The following is a 19,783-nucleotide window of genomic DNA, read 5'->3' as shown; positions in this document are numbered from 1 at the left end:
TTACTGTTTACAAATTTTTGATTTTTTTGAAATACTAAGGCTTTTCTACCTCAGGTATAGATTACCTTAGCTGTGTTTGGCAAAACTTTTAGGAATTTCGGTCCTCAATACTCTCCAACTTTGTACTTTATTTGGCCTTTTTAACTTTTTTGGATTCAAGCGTCACTGATGAGTCTTTTGTAGACGAAACGCGCGTCTGGCGTATATACTAAATTAAGTCCTGGTATCTATGATGAGTTTATTTACAACCACGGGGTCGATGCAACTGCTGGTGGAGATTTATTTCCTCGAGGGTATAACAAGCCCAGTAGTGCTATGAATTGTCATTGAAATGGTTATATTTATAAATTTACTGTATACAAATTTTTGAATCTTTTGAAATACTAAGGCTTTTCTACCTCAGGCATAGATTACCTTAGTTGTATTTGGCAAAACTTTGAGGAATTTTGGTTCTCAATGCTCTTGAACTTCGTACTTTATTTGGCCTTTTAAACTTTTTTGGATTATGAGTCTTTTGTAGACGAAACGCGCGTCTGGCGTATCTACTAAATTTAGTCCTGGTATCTATGATGAGTTTACTTTGAGGATTGTGTTCACGGACACATTTATTAGCAAAAGTTGAAATGTAGGGCAGATAGTTACATCAGGATTATTTTAACTGTCAGGTCGAAGAGATTTGCAAGAAGGTATCAGGTTGGATGTTTACTCAGGTTTAAACACACATTTCCCTATGATATAACAGAATAACACTTACCAAAGAAAAGATACAGTATAAACAACAAATGACATATTCAGGACCATTTCTGAGAATTTTGTATAAACCACCATTTTCTACATAAGAAAATTCTTTACCAAGTCAGGAATATGACAGTTGTTATCCATTCATTTGATGTGTTTGGGCTTTTGATTTTGCTATTTGATTAAGGACTTTCCTTTTTGAATTTTCCTTGGAGTACAGTATTTTTGTGATTTTACTTTTTAAGATAAAGATTAAAAGATATAAATCTAATTACAATTATTTTTGTTTATTAGTTAATTTTATAATCTCATTTTTAAGTGTTATGACATTTATCATAATTATCTTAATATTTTTCCTAATTATATTTATTGTTTTATTATAATATTTTGTCCTTCACAAATTTCAAAATTAATATCTTTATAACATTTATCTCTTTTGTTATCATATATATAATTTTTGTTATAATATTTTTCCTTTTTAAAATCTCAATATTGAATCACTTTTCAATGAAAAATAAGTATTCTTTATAATATTTAAAAGATAATTATTGGTTAATAATATGCCTAAATTTTAAAAATAACAATTTGCCCTATATTCATATATGCATGTAATTAAAAATGGACAAACTAGGATGGCACCATATAAAATGGTTATCTACTGTAAAGTCAGAAATTATAGCGAAAAATGCAAAAAAATTACAATAATTAAAACTCGCATTTTGAATTTTTCATATGAATCAAACAGGATTTTTCTGAAAATCACAAAAATTAAAATCGCATTTTAGTCTAAAATGACAAAATTGCAATAATAAATACACACAATAATTTCTGAATTTACAGTATAAGAAAGATAAAGAACAAAACATTCTGAAAAGTAATTTTCCTTACAAAATTAATATATTTCTCTAAATTAAAATAAACCAGATACTCCGCAGGGTGCAGTTTTATACGACTGCAGAGGTTGAACCCTGAACGGTTGGGGCAAGTATGGACACAACATTCAAGCTGGATTCAGCTCTAAATTTGGATTGTGATTAAATTGTTGACACAGCATAGGTTTCTGACACAGAATGAATGTGGTCTAATGAACTTAAAATACTTTTTTTTCCTTTGAGCAATTCACTATGCTGTTGAATATTAATCCTCTCAAAAAAATGTTTGAAGAAATTTTCTTTTTATTTATGAAATCTGAAATGAGAAAAATTTAACCCCCCCCCCCCTTTTTTTCACATCCCCCTTTCCCTTTTTCAAAAACTGATCTCAATTCAAATTTCTAATGGAGTTTGCAACAATAACTACTCATTTAAATACATCATAAAATATTAAAATGTAACAAAAGGTGCTTGTTATCACTGAATGGTAAAGATTTTTTTAATTTATCAGTTGGTAGTAAAAGTGAATATACATTGTATATTGTATAAAACAATGATTTAAGTTGATTCAACTACTATTCTTGACAAAGAAAGATAACTCCAATCAATTGAAAATTTCTTGCTATTGCACAATATTGTGAAATTAGATATTTTCTTGCTATTGTGCAATACTGTGCAATTGAAAATACTTGCTATTGCACGATACTGTGCAATTGAAGATTTCTTGCTATTGCGCAATACTGTGCAATTGAAAATTTCTTGCTATTGCACAATACTGTGCAATTGAAGATTTCTTGCTATTGCTGAATACTGTGCAATTGAAAATTTCTTGCTATTGCACAATACTTAATATAATAATTTTGGATCCTGATTTGAACCAACTTGAAAACTGGGCCCATAATAAAAAATCTAAGTACATGTTTAGATTCAGCATATCAAAAAAGCTCAAGAATTAATTTTTGTTAAAATTAAACTTAGTTTAATTTTGGACCATTTGGACTTTAATGTAGACCAATTTGAAAACGGGACTAAAAATTAAGAATCTACATACACAGTTAGATTTGGCATATCAAAGAACCCCAATTATTCAATTTTTGATGAAATCAAACAAAGTTTAATTTGGACCCGATTTGGATCAACTTGAAAACTGGGCCAATAGTCAAAAATCTAAGTACATTTTTAGATTCAGCATATCAAAGAACCCCAAGGATTCAATTTTTGTCAAAATCAAACTAAGTTTAATTTTGGACCCTTTGGACCTTAATGTCGACCAATTTGAAAACGGGACCAAAAATTAAGAATCTACATACACAGTTAGATTCGGCATATCAAAGAACCCCAAATATTCAATTTTTGATGAAATCAAACTAAGTTCAATTTTGGACCCTTTGGGCCCCTTATTCCTAAACTGTTGGGACCAGACTCCCAAAATCAAACCCAACCTTCCTTTAGTGGTCATAAACCTTGTGTTTAAATTTCATAGATTTCTATTTCCTTAAACTAAAGTTATGGTGTGAAAACCAAGAATAATGCTTACTTGGGCCCCTTTTTGGCCCTTAATTCCTAAACTGTTCAGACCTCAACTCCCAAAATCAATACCAACCTTTCTTTTGTGGTCATGAATCTTGTGTTTAAATTTCATTGATTTCTATTTACTTAAACTAAAGTCATTGTGCGAAAACCAAGAATAATGCTTATTTTGGCCCTTTTTTGGCCCCTAATTCCTAAACTGTTAGAACCAAAACTCCCAAAATCAAACCCAACCTTCCTTTTGTGGTTATAAACCTTGTGTCAAAATTTCATAGATTTCTATTTACTTAAACTTAAGTTATTGTGCGAAAACCAAGAAAATGCTTATTTGGGCCCTTTTTGGCCCCTAATTCCTAAAATATTGGGATCAAAACTCCCAAAATCAATCCCAATTTTGTGGTCATAAACCTTGTGTTAAAATTTCATAGATTTCTATTCACTTTTACTAAAGTTAGAGTGCGAAAACTAAAAGTATTCGGACGACGACGATGACGCCAACGTGATAGCAATATACGAAGAAAAATTAAAATTTTTGCGGTCGTATAAAAATATAGAAAATTAGTAAGAGAATACTTTGGCTCCATGGAAACAGTCTGACCAATTAAGACAGAATAGCAATTTAATAGGTTTATAAATGTTTTAGGGGGAATATCTATAAATCTTATTTATAAAACAACTGTAATCTGGAATCATCTGAGAATCACACTAATATTTCATATTACCCAATCTAATTAAAATTAAATCTCTCACTCGCTCATTTTTTAATGCTTATTCGCTGCTACTACGCAGCGACTAAGCATTAAAAAATGAGTGAGTGAGAGATTTAATTTTAATTAAATTGCATATTACCTAGCATTGCCCAGTATCACTCACTAAACCCAGTAAAACCAAGGTTTTCCAAGTATTTCTCACTTGGCATTGCAATACTCGTAAAACCTAGGTGTTTGCCAACCCTAGATGACCCCCAGTTTGCATATGACATTTTAAAGGAATATAGCTGAAGAACAATGCAAGTTATGTCGTAATAACATTTGGTTGTGGCAAACTTAAGTGACAGGTTGGAAATGAAAAATTCAGCAATTTTTCCATTTATAAAAGGGCATTCCTCTAGAACAGCAAAAGTGATCCCATCAAAATTCAATCTTGATTTGATTTTTGTTGTAATAGGCATTGCGTATAAGTTTGATAACATTTGGTTGAGGCAAACTAAAGTTAGAGAACAGGAACAATTCAACATCCTAGCATAGGGTAGCTAAACTGCCACAAAAATGTAGAACAACTATAATATTCAACAGATATTGCATCCAATTCAAGTCAATTTGAATCTCTTTCATTTCAATTTCAAAATTTATGTAAATAATTTCAATTAAATATCACAATGTCAATATAAAAAAAACTTTAACAAAATCATATTTATTAAAATATGTAATAGGGCTATAATATGTAACATACATACATAACACATTGAGCCTAGCATATCTTGATAGTAGCTGCGGAACCGTAGCTCTTAGGTCCTTATGTTATTTTTTGACTATTTGCGGACCATAGAGCTACAGATTTTTCCTATTTCAAAACGTTCGGAATTGCGACCCAGGTTCAGGTAGCACTTATTTCCCCAAAAAATATTGTTTATAATCCATGCACAGCTTGTCAATATATATAGTTCGTTTCGTTAGATATTTTTCTAGGATATGACGTACCTATTTATGTTTGAATATTCATTTCCTTAACACTATTATCTAATTATTTCCATTTGTATACATTCTCCGCCTATTTTATTCGGCCATATTGAATCTCGTCGTGACGTCACGAAAATCAAGAAAAGATAACTCTTATAGGAAAACACGTGTTGGGTTGTTTACGTTGTCTTTTATTTTATTTTCATGACTTTTTGAATAAAAGTAAGTTTTATTAAAGTTAAATACTAAAGGAAATAATAATTCTTTCAAGTTATTAAAAAAATTCGTATGAACTAATGTTGTAAAGTCTTAAAAACACTCGATTCTCGCTTAGAAATAAGTAAACAAACCAACACGTGTTTTTCTAAAAGAGTTATCTGTTCTTGTTTTTCGTAGGCGTTCCTTACCTCCAACATAGGAGATCGAGGATATTTGAGTTATCTTTTCTTGATTTTCGTGACGTCACGACGAGATTCAATATGGCCGAACAAAATAGGCGGAGAATGTATACAAATGGAAATAATTAGATAATAGTGTTAAGGAAATGAATATTCAAACATAAATAGGTACGTCATATCCTAGAAAAATATCTAACGAAACGAACTATATATATTGACAAGCTGTGCATGGATTATAAACAATAATTTTTTGGGGAAATAAGTGCGACCTGAACCTGGGTCGCAATTCCGAACGTTTTGAAATAGGAAAAATCCGTAGCTCTATGGTCCGCAAATAGTCAAAAAATAACATAAGGACCTAAGAGCTACGGTTCCGCAGCTAATCTTGATAGTAGCATGAAATGTTACCATGATACAATCATTTTATAAAATTTGAACTTTTATGCAACCTTACAAAGCACTTTGTAAAAATCAATTTGAATATGTAGTAAAATTCCAATGAAGATGTTTTTGATTGGTCAACAATTATCAATGTCAATGTTTTCAGAGTCATGATTGACCAACCATTTTACTGTCACTGTTATCTGCATTTTGATAGGTCAACCATTGTCACTATCACTGTTTGCTGCATCACTGCGTTTATTATCATCTGAGTCATATCCAGCCTTCTTTGCTTTAGTTTTTTCAATCTTGGACATTAATTCTGCAAAAAATAAAATTCTAATATGACGTGCTGCATTCCCTTTGTGAATAAACCCATGCTCTAAATCCAATAAAATTTCTTTGCACATGCCTATATTGACTACTGCAGAATAATGATTTTTTTTTCAATTTGGCATGCATTTAATATATTCAATTTACTTAAAACACTTCCAACCTCTTAAATGATGCACATGTTGTTACTTATTCATTTATTATGACTGTAAAGTGATGCAAGTCGAAATTGACATATTTGACCTAGATACGACAACAGTTCATGCTGGCTATTCAAACTCCTCCCTCAGAAAAATCCCATTGCCAGTTGTTTGATTGTTTAAAAACAAAAAGGGAGGTTCATGGAAGAGCCTACACAATCACTCCACACCTATACACATTGGACATAGAAATTACTTTTAATTGTCCTAATCAGAATCGAAATAATTGATGCAAGCTATACTTTATTTTAGTTTTAACAAGATCGCTCGAGCAAAAATAATCACGAATATAATGCCTACCAATGTTAAAACTACAATAAAGTATAGCTTGCATCAATTATTTTTTTAATGTGTTAACACATGTTATGTTTATGAACAAAATGTTTTATTTCTTTTACTGTATTTTATCCTTGCCTCTTCAAAATATATCATTTCAGGGCTTTTTATATGTCAATCCATATGTCAGTCACAGCAGTACAACACTAAATTGTGTGGTTATTCAACCTACACAATATCATGATGAAGTTCAATAGATAACAAAACAAGAATGTGTCGCACTATCATTTTCTATGTTCAGTGGACCGTGAAATTCTGGTCAATACTTTAATTTGGCATTAAAATTAGCAAGATCGTATCATAGGGAACATGTGTACTAAGTTTCAAGTTGATTGGACTTCAACTCCATCAAAAACTACCTTGACCAAAAAACTTTAACCTGAAGTGGGAAGAACAGATGCACGCACGGACAGACGCACGTACGAACAAACAGATGCACAGACCAGAAAACATAATGCCCCTCTTCTATCGTAGGTGGGGCATAAAAATATGGAGGCTTGAATGACAAGCTTAGTTTTTAAAATATTTTTAGCAAATAATTCTAATATTTTTTAATATTCTATTCAAAAGCTGTCATAGGTCAGTTCAAACCAATATCCAATACATCATACATATGTACATAATGAGTCTACATCAAGAAATAATAAAATTGTGACCTGACCTTGTTTCAATGAACATAACAACAAACAACACAAAGTTGAGGTAAAACAGATTTCCCCTTTCTTAAAATTTTACAAAGTAGAATGACAAAGTTGAACTTTGAAACAGATTAAGCCTGATATTTGACATCTCACATGCAATGAATTGACTCCATATGAAGGCATAAAAAAATTATATGCATGTTTGAAATGAGGGGTACACATGGCACATTGTGAAAATATATTGAAACTGTCAACACAAAGTTGATGCTGGCCCTTTTTCTGACAAAATGTGGTGGACATCATTACAATTACTTTAATAGTTGGATACCATTTTGTCATGGTATAAGAGTAATGTTTTTTTGACAAGCCAAACAGTCAAAACAGTCAAAACAGTCAAAACAGTCAAAAACATATTCAAAGGGAAAACAGGTGAGATGTTTTATAAATTGAACTGTACACTATGTTAAATCTAAAACCTTCTTGTTTGCTTGTAATTATGTAATTTTGTATCATTTTAGACCAAAAATGTAAAAATATTAAACTTAAAACTACGTTATCAAAGTTTTTACCTTTTGCTGGATTAAAGACTCCATTTGTCTGCTCATTACACACAAAACATCTCTTTGACTTTTTATAATGAGATAATGCACATTTTTCACAAAAATAATGTTGACACCTGTAATAAAAAGTTGAAATGTCAAACAAAAATACAGACTTAAGTGTTTCTTGTTTTTCATTTTAATTTTATATAGATTATACTGTTGGTTTTCCTGTTTGAATGGTTTTACACTAGTCATTTTTGTGGCCCTTTATAGCTTGCTGTTATGAGTGAGCCAAAGCTCTGTGTTGAAGGCTGTACCTTGACCTATAATGGTTTACTTTTATAAATTGTTACTTGGATGGAGAGTTGTCTCATTGGAACTCATATCACGTCTTCCTATATGTATCTAATTAATCTTTATATGGGTTTCTGTAAAACTTTACTATATTATTAGACTTTACGTTCTGTTGTCACATTCTTGTGTATATATTATATAATAATGTTTCAAGACTGTTTTCAAGTGATATTAAACTTTAAAAGATGTTGTTGATGTACAGTTAATTCAGAAATTATTGTGACGATTTTATTATGGCGAAAAATGTAACAGGGTTAGAATCGCAATAATTTACTCTTAATTCTTTTATATGAATTAAACCAGATTTTTCTCAATATCGCAAAAATTAAAATCACATTTTTGTCTTATAATTGAAACAATCAATAATAAATTCATGCACTAATTTCTGAATGTACAGTACTGTAAAGTGGACATAAAGGAAAGAAGAAAATAGAAAATTTAGATTTTATAGATACAGATCCTTCTTCTGTTGAAAATGAGTTACGATATCCTTCAGCTCAAGATAGATAAAGTGAACATTTTCAACAAGTGAGATTTAGCTTTATTTAATATTTGGCTATTTGAAATTTTCTGTTTCTCTAATGATTTTTATCCTTCCTTTTCAAAGATTTCCAGAAACTTGTGTTATTTGTGACGTCATCAGGGATGGTCATCTTTTTTCATGATGTCACAATAGAAAATTTATAAGAAACCAAGAAAATTTGACGTCATAATTAAATTTCAACCAAATATTTGCTGAGAACAGAAATTTTACTAGTGAGGAGAAATGTTTTTCTCACACAAATCAAGAAATGTATAAATAGCACAAAAATTAAAGAAAGAATATTTATCTTCACAAATGCTTATGTCATTTCTACAACTTTCTAATTTTATCTTGAAACTTACTTTGTTGTTATAGGATTTGTGAAAAATTCTCTACAAATAAAACATTTGAAAGGTAAATCTTCTTCATCAGAACTGATTTCATAATTTACGGCATCTGAAAAATAAATGTATGTATACTGTAATACATCTGTTATTCAAACATAGAAATAGAAACAAAAGGATATATGGAGTATTCAATTAACCATTTCTGAATCTAATGCATTGTGGTTAAAACATACACCAAAATATTTTGATTGGTTTAGGAACAATATAACGTAACATCATTGGGCAAAAATCCATTGTTTGTAAACTAAAATTCCAAGAATTTATGACACAAATCATCTACACTGATTGACAAATCCCCTGGCAAAGGGACATCAAGGCCTTCAAAAGGGAACAAAATTTACATCCGATTTGCAATTTCAAGATACAGACTTCCTATACCTCAGATTAACATTTTTTCATCTATAAATTACAATAAAAATCCAATGAAATATTCAACACCTTGAAAGCAACCCTGCATAACAGATATTCCAAGTCTTTTATATGCCTAAAAAATCATAACTAGACTATATCCTCTAAAACAAAATTATAATATCACTTAAATAATCCAAACTGTCCTAACAAAAACAAACAAATATCTTAAATATTCCATATCAATAATACGTTTATGTCCATGTCCATAAAATAATAAAAGCCATATTAATGACCTATTCCTTAATCATTAAAATTCTACAAAAAAAATATTTATATCCCTAAAATATTGTACATTATATATTTAGTATGAATAATTTAACAGTATTTCATTATCACAGATTTTCAAAAAAGTAAATGTAGTTTATTCTAATTTTAAACTGTGGGTTCATTATTATTTTTTGTTGGTACCACTTTACATGGTTTGAGGAAAACTTGCATATACATGGATATACATTTGTACATGTATAATTTTGTGGTTTTGGTAAAGTCTGCATACATTTTTTTAGGCAATTTGCAATTTTTGTTAATATCTAAATTCATGGTTCCCCTGTACCCACGAAAATTGGAATCCATCGAATAACAATGAAACCACAATATTCTTTTCTTACCTCTTGTGCCATATCTTCCTTCATCCATTTCTCTTTCTAACTGCCAGCCATGTTTATAATCACTTCTGTCATGAAGAAACTTACAACTGTCTGAAAATATATTTAGCTAGCTATAAAACCAGATTTAATTCACCATCTTCTAAAGGAAATGACTCTACAAAGTTGGGATTGTGACAGTTGTTTTTCATTGGATTTTCATTGATGTGTTTGAACTTTGATTTCGCTATTTAATAATTTGATAATACTAAATGTCAACTAGTATTTGAAATCTGCACTCAGAGTCTCAGACACATTTAAAGCTTTTCTAGTTATGGAATGTAAAGTCCAAGGAAATACTTTTATGTGTGTTGCTTAATACTACCTAGGATGAATTTTTACATGCAGTTCAAGGAGTGCAGGAAATTAACTATAGGAAATTAGAACTCACAAATAAAATAAAACAGAACTTCAAATGTGTGAAAAGAAGGTCACAGTGACATGGTTTTCGAGGAAGGTTGCTATCAAAAAAAAAGATGCACCTTTTTTCCATTTTATGTTATAGTACGTTCAATAATCTGTACTCAGACATAAAACTCACTAAATCTTAATAAGGCATAATTTGAAGGTCAGAGTGACATTTTTGGTAAAAGCTATTATTCTCTCTGCAATGCAGCCTCCAACAAAGTTGTATGACTGTAATTTCTTAGTAACTGTAAATTCAGAAATTATTGCGAGGTTTTTATTATTGCGAATAATGCGACTGAGTTGTAAACGCAATAATTAAAACTCGCATTTTGTAATATTTTAACTGAATTAAGCATGACTTTTCTCAAAATCGTAAAAATAAAAATCGCATTCAAGTGTAAAATGACAAAATCGCAATAATAAGTGCACGCAATAATTTCTGAATTTACAGTAACTGAGAAGTGTCTTGGTTGTGAAACCAAATGTTATCATTAAAATGCAAAATGTAGTTAAACAATTGACTGAATGAAATAGATGGATATAAGAGCCTTAAATTTAGTTTTATTAGTTTTACATGAAACATTTTGATTTTAATTCCTTTTACTATGGTAACGCACATATTCTATAAGGCAACAAAGCATGCAGACCTTACCTCCAAACCCACAAAACCCTGTTTCTTTATAATCTTTACATATATCTGGTTGGTAGTCCCATCTCACTGTGGCCCTCAAGTGGGCAGGGGCTCTTATTGGTCCTTTCCTACAATGAGATTAAATACAAATATATGAAATGTCTGATATATCAACATGGCACAGGGCCACAATTAAAAATATTTCAGTTTGCCCAAACCCGACCCATGATGACTGGGTGTGGGTAGGTAGGTAGGCAAATTCTTTTTTTTTTTTTTTATCAGAATTTGCATGAAAATATTAAAAGATCTTAAAACAGTATATCTTTTTTTCCGTCAAACCTTTGTAGAGAAAACCAAAAGCCATGAATTTAAAACCTCTATAAATAAATAAGTCTACTATATGATTTGTATCCTGAGATGTTTATAACACTGACAATTGCTAGCTGTGTGAAAGGGCTGGTGGATTTATGAAGTGATTTTCAACAGTTCCATCAACACGATGTTTGTGTAAAAAAAATATCAGCAGATTATGTAATGATTAAATTTATTTGCAGTTTTTAAATCCTATTTCTATTAAAATAGATTAAATGTCCTAAAATATTTATATGAATTATTATCTACCATCCTTAGTTTGTGTCTTTTTTATGTTTTGAAAACAAATTTGTATTTACATTATCACACAGGTAAACTAATTTGGCTATAAATAGATCAAAGCCGTATTTGTTATAATTTTATTTCTTTAAATAATCAAGTTTAAATTTTTGAAAACAATCATTATTGATAAAATATAATTGCATAACGTTAACGTTTGCTGAAGACTATTTATTTTTAGGTCATGGTTCTAGAGGCTTCCTCACAAATTTGTATAAAAATCCAATATGGCGTCCATAACATGTTTTTACTTTTGCACATGTGAAAAAAATATTTCTGTCAAAAGTCAGATTTCTCTTGTCAAAAGGGATTTATATTGCAATAAATTATTCAGAGGGAGTTACATTCAGTTAAGATTATATTTCTGATTCTGTGAACAATTATAGTTTTATCAAATTCTCCCAAACAGCAACGTACTGATCTTGTCTAATGAGACTTGTAAATTTGAACTATTTGAATAAAAGGGCATCTAATATACATGATAAAGAAAGATTATAATTAAAGACAACAATTTATCAAGAAATAATTCCTTTTTATTCAGTAAAAACAAAATCTTCTTGCAAGATTAAAAATTCGCAACTTCCGGATCCATTTCCTGTCAGAATAACATTGAAAATATTCGATTGCACATGGTTTTGAACAAATCTACCTGAATATTCTTATCAGATATTCGATAACACGATGAAATTAACATTGAGCATATAGGTACGGGTTTGGTAGTACAGACAACTACAGCGTAAAAAAAAACTGTGCCACTTCACATGTTTTACTTCTTTACGTTCGTTAAATCAGAAGATCAAAACAGAGAACATCGAATATCGATTAACTGCGTCTTTTATACGCTTTCTTTTAATCTTATTCACAGTTACTTTCAAACGCAAAGACGAAAAACATTAAGTTTTGTACGATGACGGAGCGGACCCAAAATAAATCCGAAAAAAAAAAAATTCTTCAAAAAAACGTAAAAAATAGAATTTGAGTCGGCGGGTTTATTTTGGGTCGGTCGCGTTTGGGCAAACATACAATCTTTTTATTTTGGCCCAGTGACTGCAGTTATCGGTTTCTTTAAGATGGTACCCAACACTTTAACTAAAATTAATTTGGCTCGTTTAATTTTCATAAAATTTTGACAAAGTATTTACTTTGACCCTTTGACAAAAATACAAAAATTTCAAAAAATTTGAACCAACCGTTTTATCAGAAAAATTACACTGGTTATATAGCAGTTTGACAAACACTTATTTTGATCATTGAGAAGCTTAATATTCCCTTTACAACACAACATAATTAAAACGTTTAGCTGATTTTACAGAGTTATCTCCCTGTAGTGTTAAGTACCACCTTAAAATCTTTTCAGATTGATTTTTCGTAATCTATTTGTGATGTGGCCCTTATGTTTCTGGGGCCCTTTTCTGTTAAACAAATAGAGTTTGAATACATAATCACTAGTTTTTTGTTTTACCTGATATGGCCCCAAATAGTTAGATTACCTGACATGGCCATTAGTACTAGCAGTTAGTTTAACTTGTTATGGCCACTAGGAGTCAGTTTTAACTGAAATTACCTCTTAGTAGGAGTGAGTATACCTGATATAGCATCTAGTACTTGTAGTTTGTTTAACCTGTTAAGGCCCCTAAGACTTAGATTACCTGTTATGGCCACAAGGATTTAGTTTTACCTGACATGGCCACTAGAAGCATTCCCTTGTGCTGTGTCTTTTTTCTCAATATATTTGGCATAGTTGTTAATTCCTCTGTATATCTTATCATCTTCTTTATCATTCAGTTCCTATAAAATAACAAAGCCATAGTAAAATAAGACTTTTTGTGGTTAATTAATGTTGTTTACATTCATATCAAAATTCCTACAAAACTAATGTAAAACAATGAAGGTAATGAGAAAAGCTAGGTTATGGTGAAGTGTCGCGGCAATTATCACATGCATATCATCCAATAACATGTTGGTGTGATTTGAAAAATGTACCCTAATGATTAAGTTGATTTTTGGCATGTTAGTTCACACTGTAAAAGTCCACAGAAAGATATGTCAACCTAATGATTAGGGCCTAATTGAACACATTGTTTACAGTGGAAGACAGTTTTTGCCACCTTACAAATCCCTAAATATTATGAAGTCTGTTGCTAATATGGCTTAAATAATACTGCAAATTCAGAAATTATTGCGCTGTTTTTACTATTGTGAAAAATGAGACAGGGCTCAGGTTATAAAAACAATAATTTAAACTCACATTTTAATATTTTAAATATGAATTATACAGAATTTTTCTCATTATTGCAAAAATTAAAATCATATTTTAGTGTAAAATGACAAATTCTCAATAATAAATGCATGCAATAATTTTTTGATTTACAATAACATACTTTACTGAGCTGTGCAGATCTTTCAAAAATAGCTTGGGCATCAACACTCAAATCTGTGTCTATTTCAACTGTGGCTGTAGCACCCATGTCTCCTGGGCCTTCACTTTTCTACAAAAATATAATGTAAATCAATTAAGTTATTACAAAACAATTTGCATGTATTCAAAAATATAACTAGATGGGTCAATGTGACAAACCCTACCACCCTGTTTTAGTTTTATCCCTAAGGTTGGTCAATGAGATCAAAATATAAACTGATATTTTATTCATTAATTTATTTAACATAATTTGCATAAATGTACAAAAATATTGGCTCAAAATATCACCAGAAATAACAAATCAGTCTGGACAAAAGATATAAGAAGATGTGGTATGAGTTCCAGTGAGACAACTCTCCATCCAAGTCATAATTTGTAAAGTAAACCATTCTAGGTCAAAGTACGGTCTTCAACATGGAGCCTTGACTCACAAAAAACAGCAAGTGATAAAGGCCCCCCAAAATGACTAGTGAATCAAAGTGCTTGTAAGCACTGAGGATAAAGATTTCTTCGAAATTATCAGTGGCAAGTGAAAATAAATATTGCATTGGTTGTAGTTGATTAAACAGCAATTCTAGACAAAGGAAGATAACTCCAATTTTTAAAGATGGCTTTAATAATGACTTCATGTATATTTTTGGAACAGATATTAGATTCCTGCACCTTTTTTGCAAAAGTAATGTAATTTTCTTGACAAGTGTAACATCATTTCCTGCCTTGAATATCTGAACATATATTGCATCAATAAATTTCTGCAAATGTTCATGGATAGGATGTATAGAATATTATGATCAATGCACTATATTTTGTGTAGCAAACAAGGTAGTGAAAAGTCTTGGAAGATTAAGATATCAAGTCAGTCCCATAAGGTTTTGATTGCATTTCATGCAATCTTTACCTAAAAACCATTCAAACGGGAAAACCAACAGTCTAATATATGTAAAAAAACTAGAAACAAGAAACATTTATGAACCACATCAAGAAACAACAACTACCTTGGTACTGAATATCAGATTCCTGACTTAGGACAGGTGCAAACAATTTTTAAACGATTTTATAAGTACCAAACTTCACCCTTATCATAATCATTAGGTTAGGGAAACAGCAAAATTCTTTAAAGAAGACCACGATAAATAATGCTACATTCATTTTGTATTCTATCAGCATTGATCAGAGAAGAAAACATCTCTTTAAAAAAATGATTTTTAAAAACAATTTATTTAATGTAAAATTTTTGTTCAATTTTTTACTTTTTTGAACTAATAATAGACAGAATTCATTATAAATAATGCTACATTCATTTTGTATAATATCAGAGAAGAACACATCTCTTTTAAAAATTTATTTTCAAAAAGAATTAAAAAGAATTTATTTTTAAAATATAAAAAGTTGGTTAAGTTTTGTACTTACCCCAGTACCTGATGATTTGTAGCTGAGAGACATTTTGGACCCTTTTTCTTCTTTATCACTTTCACTTGAATAATCAACATTATCTCTAACTATTTTTCTGGTCTAAAAAAAAGATATAACAATTGAAAAAGTTTTGGAAAATAAAACATATTTATTTTCTCTCAAACACTTTCAAACATTATTCGGATCAAAGAGTTAATTTTTGTAAACTTGTACAAAAATAAAGTTATCAAAAATAATGATCATAGTCTCATTGGTTATTCGTGCTATAAAAATGCATTGCGACGTCACAATTTTGATTGAAAAAGCATGCATACGATGTAGTACAAATTCTTATGATGTACACACACATATGATCTGACCATGAGGACAAATCATTTGAAATCACTTATCATTTAGTCTTTAACTAAATCAAAAATTAAATCAGGTTTTGTATTTTCATCTGCAATAAATCTTGAAAAAAAAATCATTTGTATGTTAATACTGTAACTATTTAAGAATTTAACTAATGATTTCAATCCCAGTAGCCAATGTTTCTGTATTAACAGATTTGTCAATAACTTTGCAGTCAATATATTATTTGATTGTATTAAAACTAAAGTTTTGAACTCCAATCTGCCCTAAAATATTTCTGACTACTGATGGGATTGATGAAACCCTTTCTGTTTCTCTGTTTTGCATAGTTTGTATTTTGGATTTTTACCATTTTATGTCTCAAGCATACTTGATGAAAGGTATTCCATAAACATGTGGAATCTATAATGGTTTACTTTTTTTAAATTGTTATTTGGATGGAGAGTTGTCTCATTGGCACTCACACCACATCTTCCTATATCTAGTTATGGATGTAATACTTACAGATTGTTTTAATGGATTTATGTGTCTTTCTTTCTTTCCTTTCTTTACAACAACATTGCCATCATCACTACTACTGTCCTTCTTATCTTCTGAAATGGAAAATATTTCATGTAAAGGTGATAACATTGTTTTATAACCTGTATTCAGTATAATCAGTAAATAGTTATCAAAAGTACCAGGATTATAATTTATTACGCCAGACGCGCGTTTCGTCTACATAAGACTCATCAGTGATGCTCAGATCAAAATAGTTGTAAAGCCAAACAAGTATAAAGTTGAAGAGCATTGAGGACCCAAAATTCCAAAAAGTTGTGCCAAATACAGCTAAATATTTATGATATACCCTGTTTTACATAAACATGATAAAGGCTTTTGAATAATAATTCTTTACAATTTGCAAATCTACAAGTACTTGAATACAATTGGTCTTTTAGCATTTCGACTGCCATTTTGATTTTTCCATAGACCATGTTACCAAAACTATTTTTATTTTGCATTTTGTCTTTTAGATATACATAAGTGTGTTGTACATGCATATGTATGTGATAAATATTTATGTTTTATATGTGCTTTGAGTGTTTCAAATGTGCTGTGTACTTTAGATGTGCATGATGAAAATGGCAATGCATGTTGTCTTATAGATGTGCTTCAAAAATTTTATTCTTGCTCTATACAATTGCTAAATTTGCTTTGTATGTGATACATCATCTTCGTTAGCCAAGGGTTATGATCCACTCCCTTTCTCTTCACCCTTGGTGGATTGAGATAAAATTTTGGAGACACAAGGTAAGGATTTTTATTGGTCATGTTGGTTGCAGTCGAAACTCGCTGCATCCAATCAAAAAGCACCTATAACATGATCACATGTAAATGAAGAAAGTGTTTGTAAACAAATGCCACGTGTTTATTGTGCAACAAGTCTTAACATTCTATAAACATACGACTATATTTAGTGACAACTTTAATGTTTTTGTTCAATTGGTAGAAGTTCCTGTGTATGTTTCATGCACAAATGCATGAATGTTGATGTATATTTTTGTTTCTGGCTTTATCAAGTGTGTAGAATCTAGACGCTACCATGTTTTTACCTCCAAATTGAAGAGTTCAAGTGCTACCATTAGTCAAGAATAATGTATTCGGAATGGGCGTGACTTTAATCTTCCGATAGATGGCGCAACATTGTTTTTACAAATGTTGGCTTAATCTGCCAAGTGCCAAGGGTGAAGAGAACATGGAGAAAGGGAGTGGATCGTAACCCTTAGCTAGCGAAGATGGTGATACATTGATATGTGTGAATTTAATATGCAATTTATGTGTTTTAAATGTGCATCATCCTCTGTAACATCAATAAATAAATAAATTATAAATATTACTGAATGATAAAAGCAGTGATATGTTTTTTTCCATCTGCTGGAACATTAATATATTTGTAAACCTAATGTTTTCTTTATTAAAAATTGCAGATAAGTCACATTGTCGACAATCATCAGAAACAGAAACATGATCAGATACATATATATAAACTCATCATAGATACATGTACCAGGACTAAATTTAGTATATATGCAGCTATACTTCATTTACTTACAGTTTCTTAAGAATTGTAAAAAAAATTAAAAAAGAACATACTAATGTAATGTTTATTGGTCGTTAAGGTTACAGTTGAGTAGAATCTTAGCTTAGAAATGCATGGTTTACGCTAGAAAAAGAGTTAGGCAGATTTAGATGTTTGGCGGGAAAATCAGTTGTCGGGTCGAAAGTTATAGGGGTGGTCGTAAGGGACTCTATGATTTCCTCTATGCTCCGTAAGGGTAACATTTAGAGAACACCCCTATCAAGTAAATAGTGGTATCGACCACAGGTATATAAGAGAGTGAGAAACAGCACTCGAGGCTGTCGGTTGGCTGTCGATGAGCTGTCATCCTTCAACTGAGCGTACTTCGGATATTTTAAGTGCTAGAAGGGCCTTGGTATTCAGAGTATACTTTGTACTGGGTACAAAGTGGAAGTACATGTTGACATAGCAGACTGTCCCACTGTCTGGTAGTGAAAGACTGTCCCACTCGGAGGACAACTTGTACCAGCCCGCACTGTCTGGTATTGACAGACTGTCCCACTCGGAGGACAGGCTGTACCAGCACACACTGTCTGATACAGACAGACTGTACCAGCCATACTGTCTTTTAGTGACACTGTGTCACATCGTCCCATCTTGAGGACAGGCTGTTTTATTGTATTATATTTGTATATATATATAATTGTCCGTTGTTACTTTATATCGGCAAAGAGTCCGTGTGTATATTTTAGTTCATTGTGCATAATATATAGATAGTTGTAGTTTTTAGTATTACCATATTGTTTGTGGACAATTGGATCCAAGTATTTACTGGAACGGACGTTTGAGATATAAACGCCTAGTTACACGTTACACTAACATTAGCATGATTAGTAATACACATATATTGATAAAAAATTAAACAATTAGTGAAGTAAGAATAAGTCTTCTTGTAGAATGTTAGGTCTTTTCTATACACGTCACGTATCTCCTTTCAGGTCAAGAATTTAGCATCAAATCTTTTTTTTTATTTCAAACATTTTATTTTTATATCATGTCATGCATGTGGATCTTTACCTTTAATAAAATTTGCAAAAACTTACTAGTCCGAATGAAATTTTACTAGTCTGGGGCATCAGACTAGTGGCTAACCGTGCAGACTGCAACACAAAAAAAACGTTGTCTCAATTTATTTTTGAGACAATGACAACAAATTGTACTTAAAGGAATACACTTGCCAAAACTTGAAACCATTAAGAATGTGCGCGAATGTGTAAGGTGCAGATGGACTTTTAGTGGTAACGTGTACGTAGGGTGTGGAAGTGAAATTTGCAAACAAGACTGGGCGCGAACGTGACTGGGCGCGAACAGACCTGGATTCCTCCTACACCCCCCCCCCTATATAGCCCCTGTGATTGTGCCACATTTATAGTATTAATAGTAATACGTGTTGCCATGCCTTATTAAAAATGTACCTCGGTCAACGCTTTTGAACCACATGGAATTTACAACAAGAAGCGTTCAATTTCATAATATCTGGTCTTGTTTATCATGTGATATACATGGACGTCTGAAAAACGTCAAAATAAAAAACCATACTTGTTTTGTTCAAAATGGCTGTCTGATCTCGAAATTAATTCATTTTCCTAACACAATGAGCACATATTAAAAATGTATGTTATACCATCAGATTCAGATGTTTTCCGTTTCCTAGTGGGCTGATTTTTCCTGCTTTTCTTAAAAAATACGCAGGATTTTTGTGATGATCCATCGTCCGACATTTTGGACTATTTTCCGACGCGTAAAAATAACGAACTCTGCGATTGGAATATAAATGAACGAAAACTTCAGTGTCCAATCAA

General features: G+C 31.0%; 1 protein-coding gene across 2 annotated transcripts; it reads right to left on the bottom strand.

The window, feature by feature from the left end:
* Positions 1–5,600: 5,600 nt before the first annotated feature.
* LOC139512038 (E3 ubiquitin-protein ligase RNF113A-like) lies at positions 5,601–19,757 on the bottom strand. 2 transcript variants are annotated; one of them, XM_071299352.1, is made up of 10 exons: positions 19,606–19,734; positions 16,367–16,452; positions 15,509–15,610; positions 14,061–14,168; positions 13,358–13,467; positions 11,050–11,156; positions 9,954–10,043; positions 8,890–8,983; positions 7,678–7,784; positions 5,601–5,920 (listed from the first exon to the last, which is right to left on the bottom strand). In XM_071299352.1, the coding sequence occupies exons 1-10, from the start codon at positions 19,700–19,702 to the stop codon at positions 5,817–5,819; spliced, it is 1,005 nt and encodes a 334-aa protein (XP_071155453.1). In that variant the 5' UTR covers positions 19,703–19,734; the 3' UTR covers positions 5,601–5,816. The 2 variants fall into 2 exon arrangements, with proteins under 2 accessions (XP_071155453.1, XP_071155452.1); XM_071299351.1 differs by having other exon boundaries at positions 5,602–5,920; positions 16,367–16,455; positions 19,606–19,757.
* Between the last annotated feature and the right edge of the window lie 26 nt (positions 19,758–19,783).

The sequence above is a fragment of the Mytilus edulis genome, chromosome 2 (genome assembly GCF_963676685.1).
Source record: "Mytilus edulis chromosome 2, xbMytEdul2.2, whole genome shotgun sequence".
Classification (NCBI taxonomy): Eukaryota; Metazoa; Mollusca; class Bivalvia; order Mytilida; family Mytilidae; genus Mytilus; species Mytilus edulis.
This window is presented reverse-complemented; position numbering and strand designations above follow the sequence as displayed.

What these genes read in the sequence shown, in the direction of transcription:
- LOC139512038 (XM_071299351.1), bottom strand. Translation starts at nt 19,702, where the DNA reads ATGTCGGACGATGGATCATCACAAAAATCCTGCGTATTTTTTAAGAAA. An exon ending in GATCTGCACAGCTCAGTAAA is followed by an intron (nt 13,468 to 14,060) that starts GTATGTTATTGT and finishes GTTATTTTATAG; the next exon opens with GAACTGAATGATAAAGAAGA. An exon ending in AGGAAGATATGGCACAAGAG is followed by an intron (nt 8,984 to 9,953) that starts GTAAGAAAAGAA and finishes TTTATTTTTCAG; the next exon opens with ATGCCGTAAATTATGAAATC.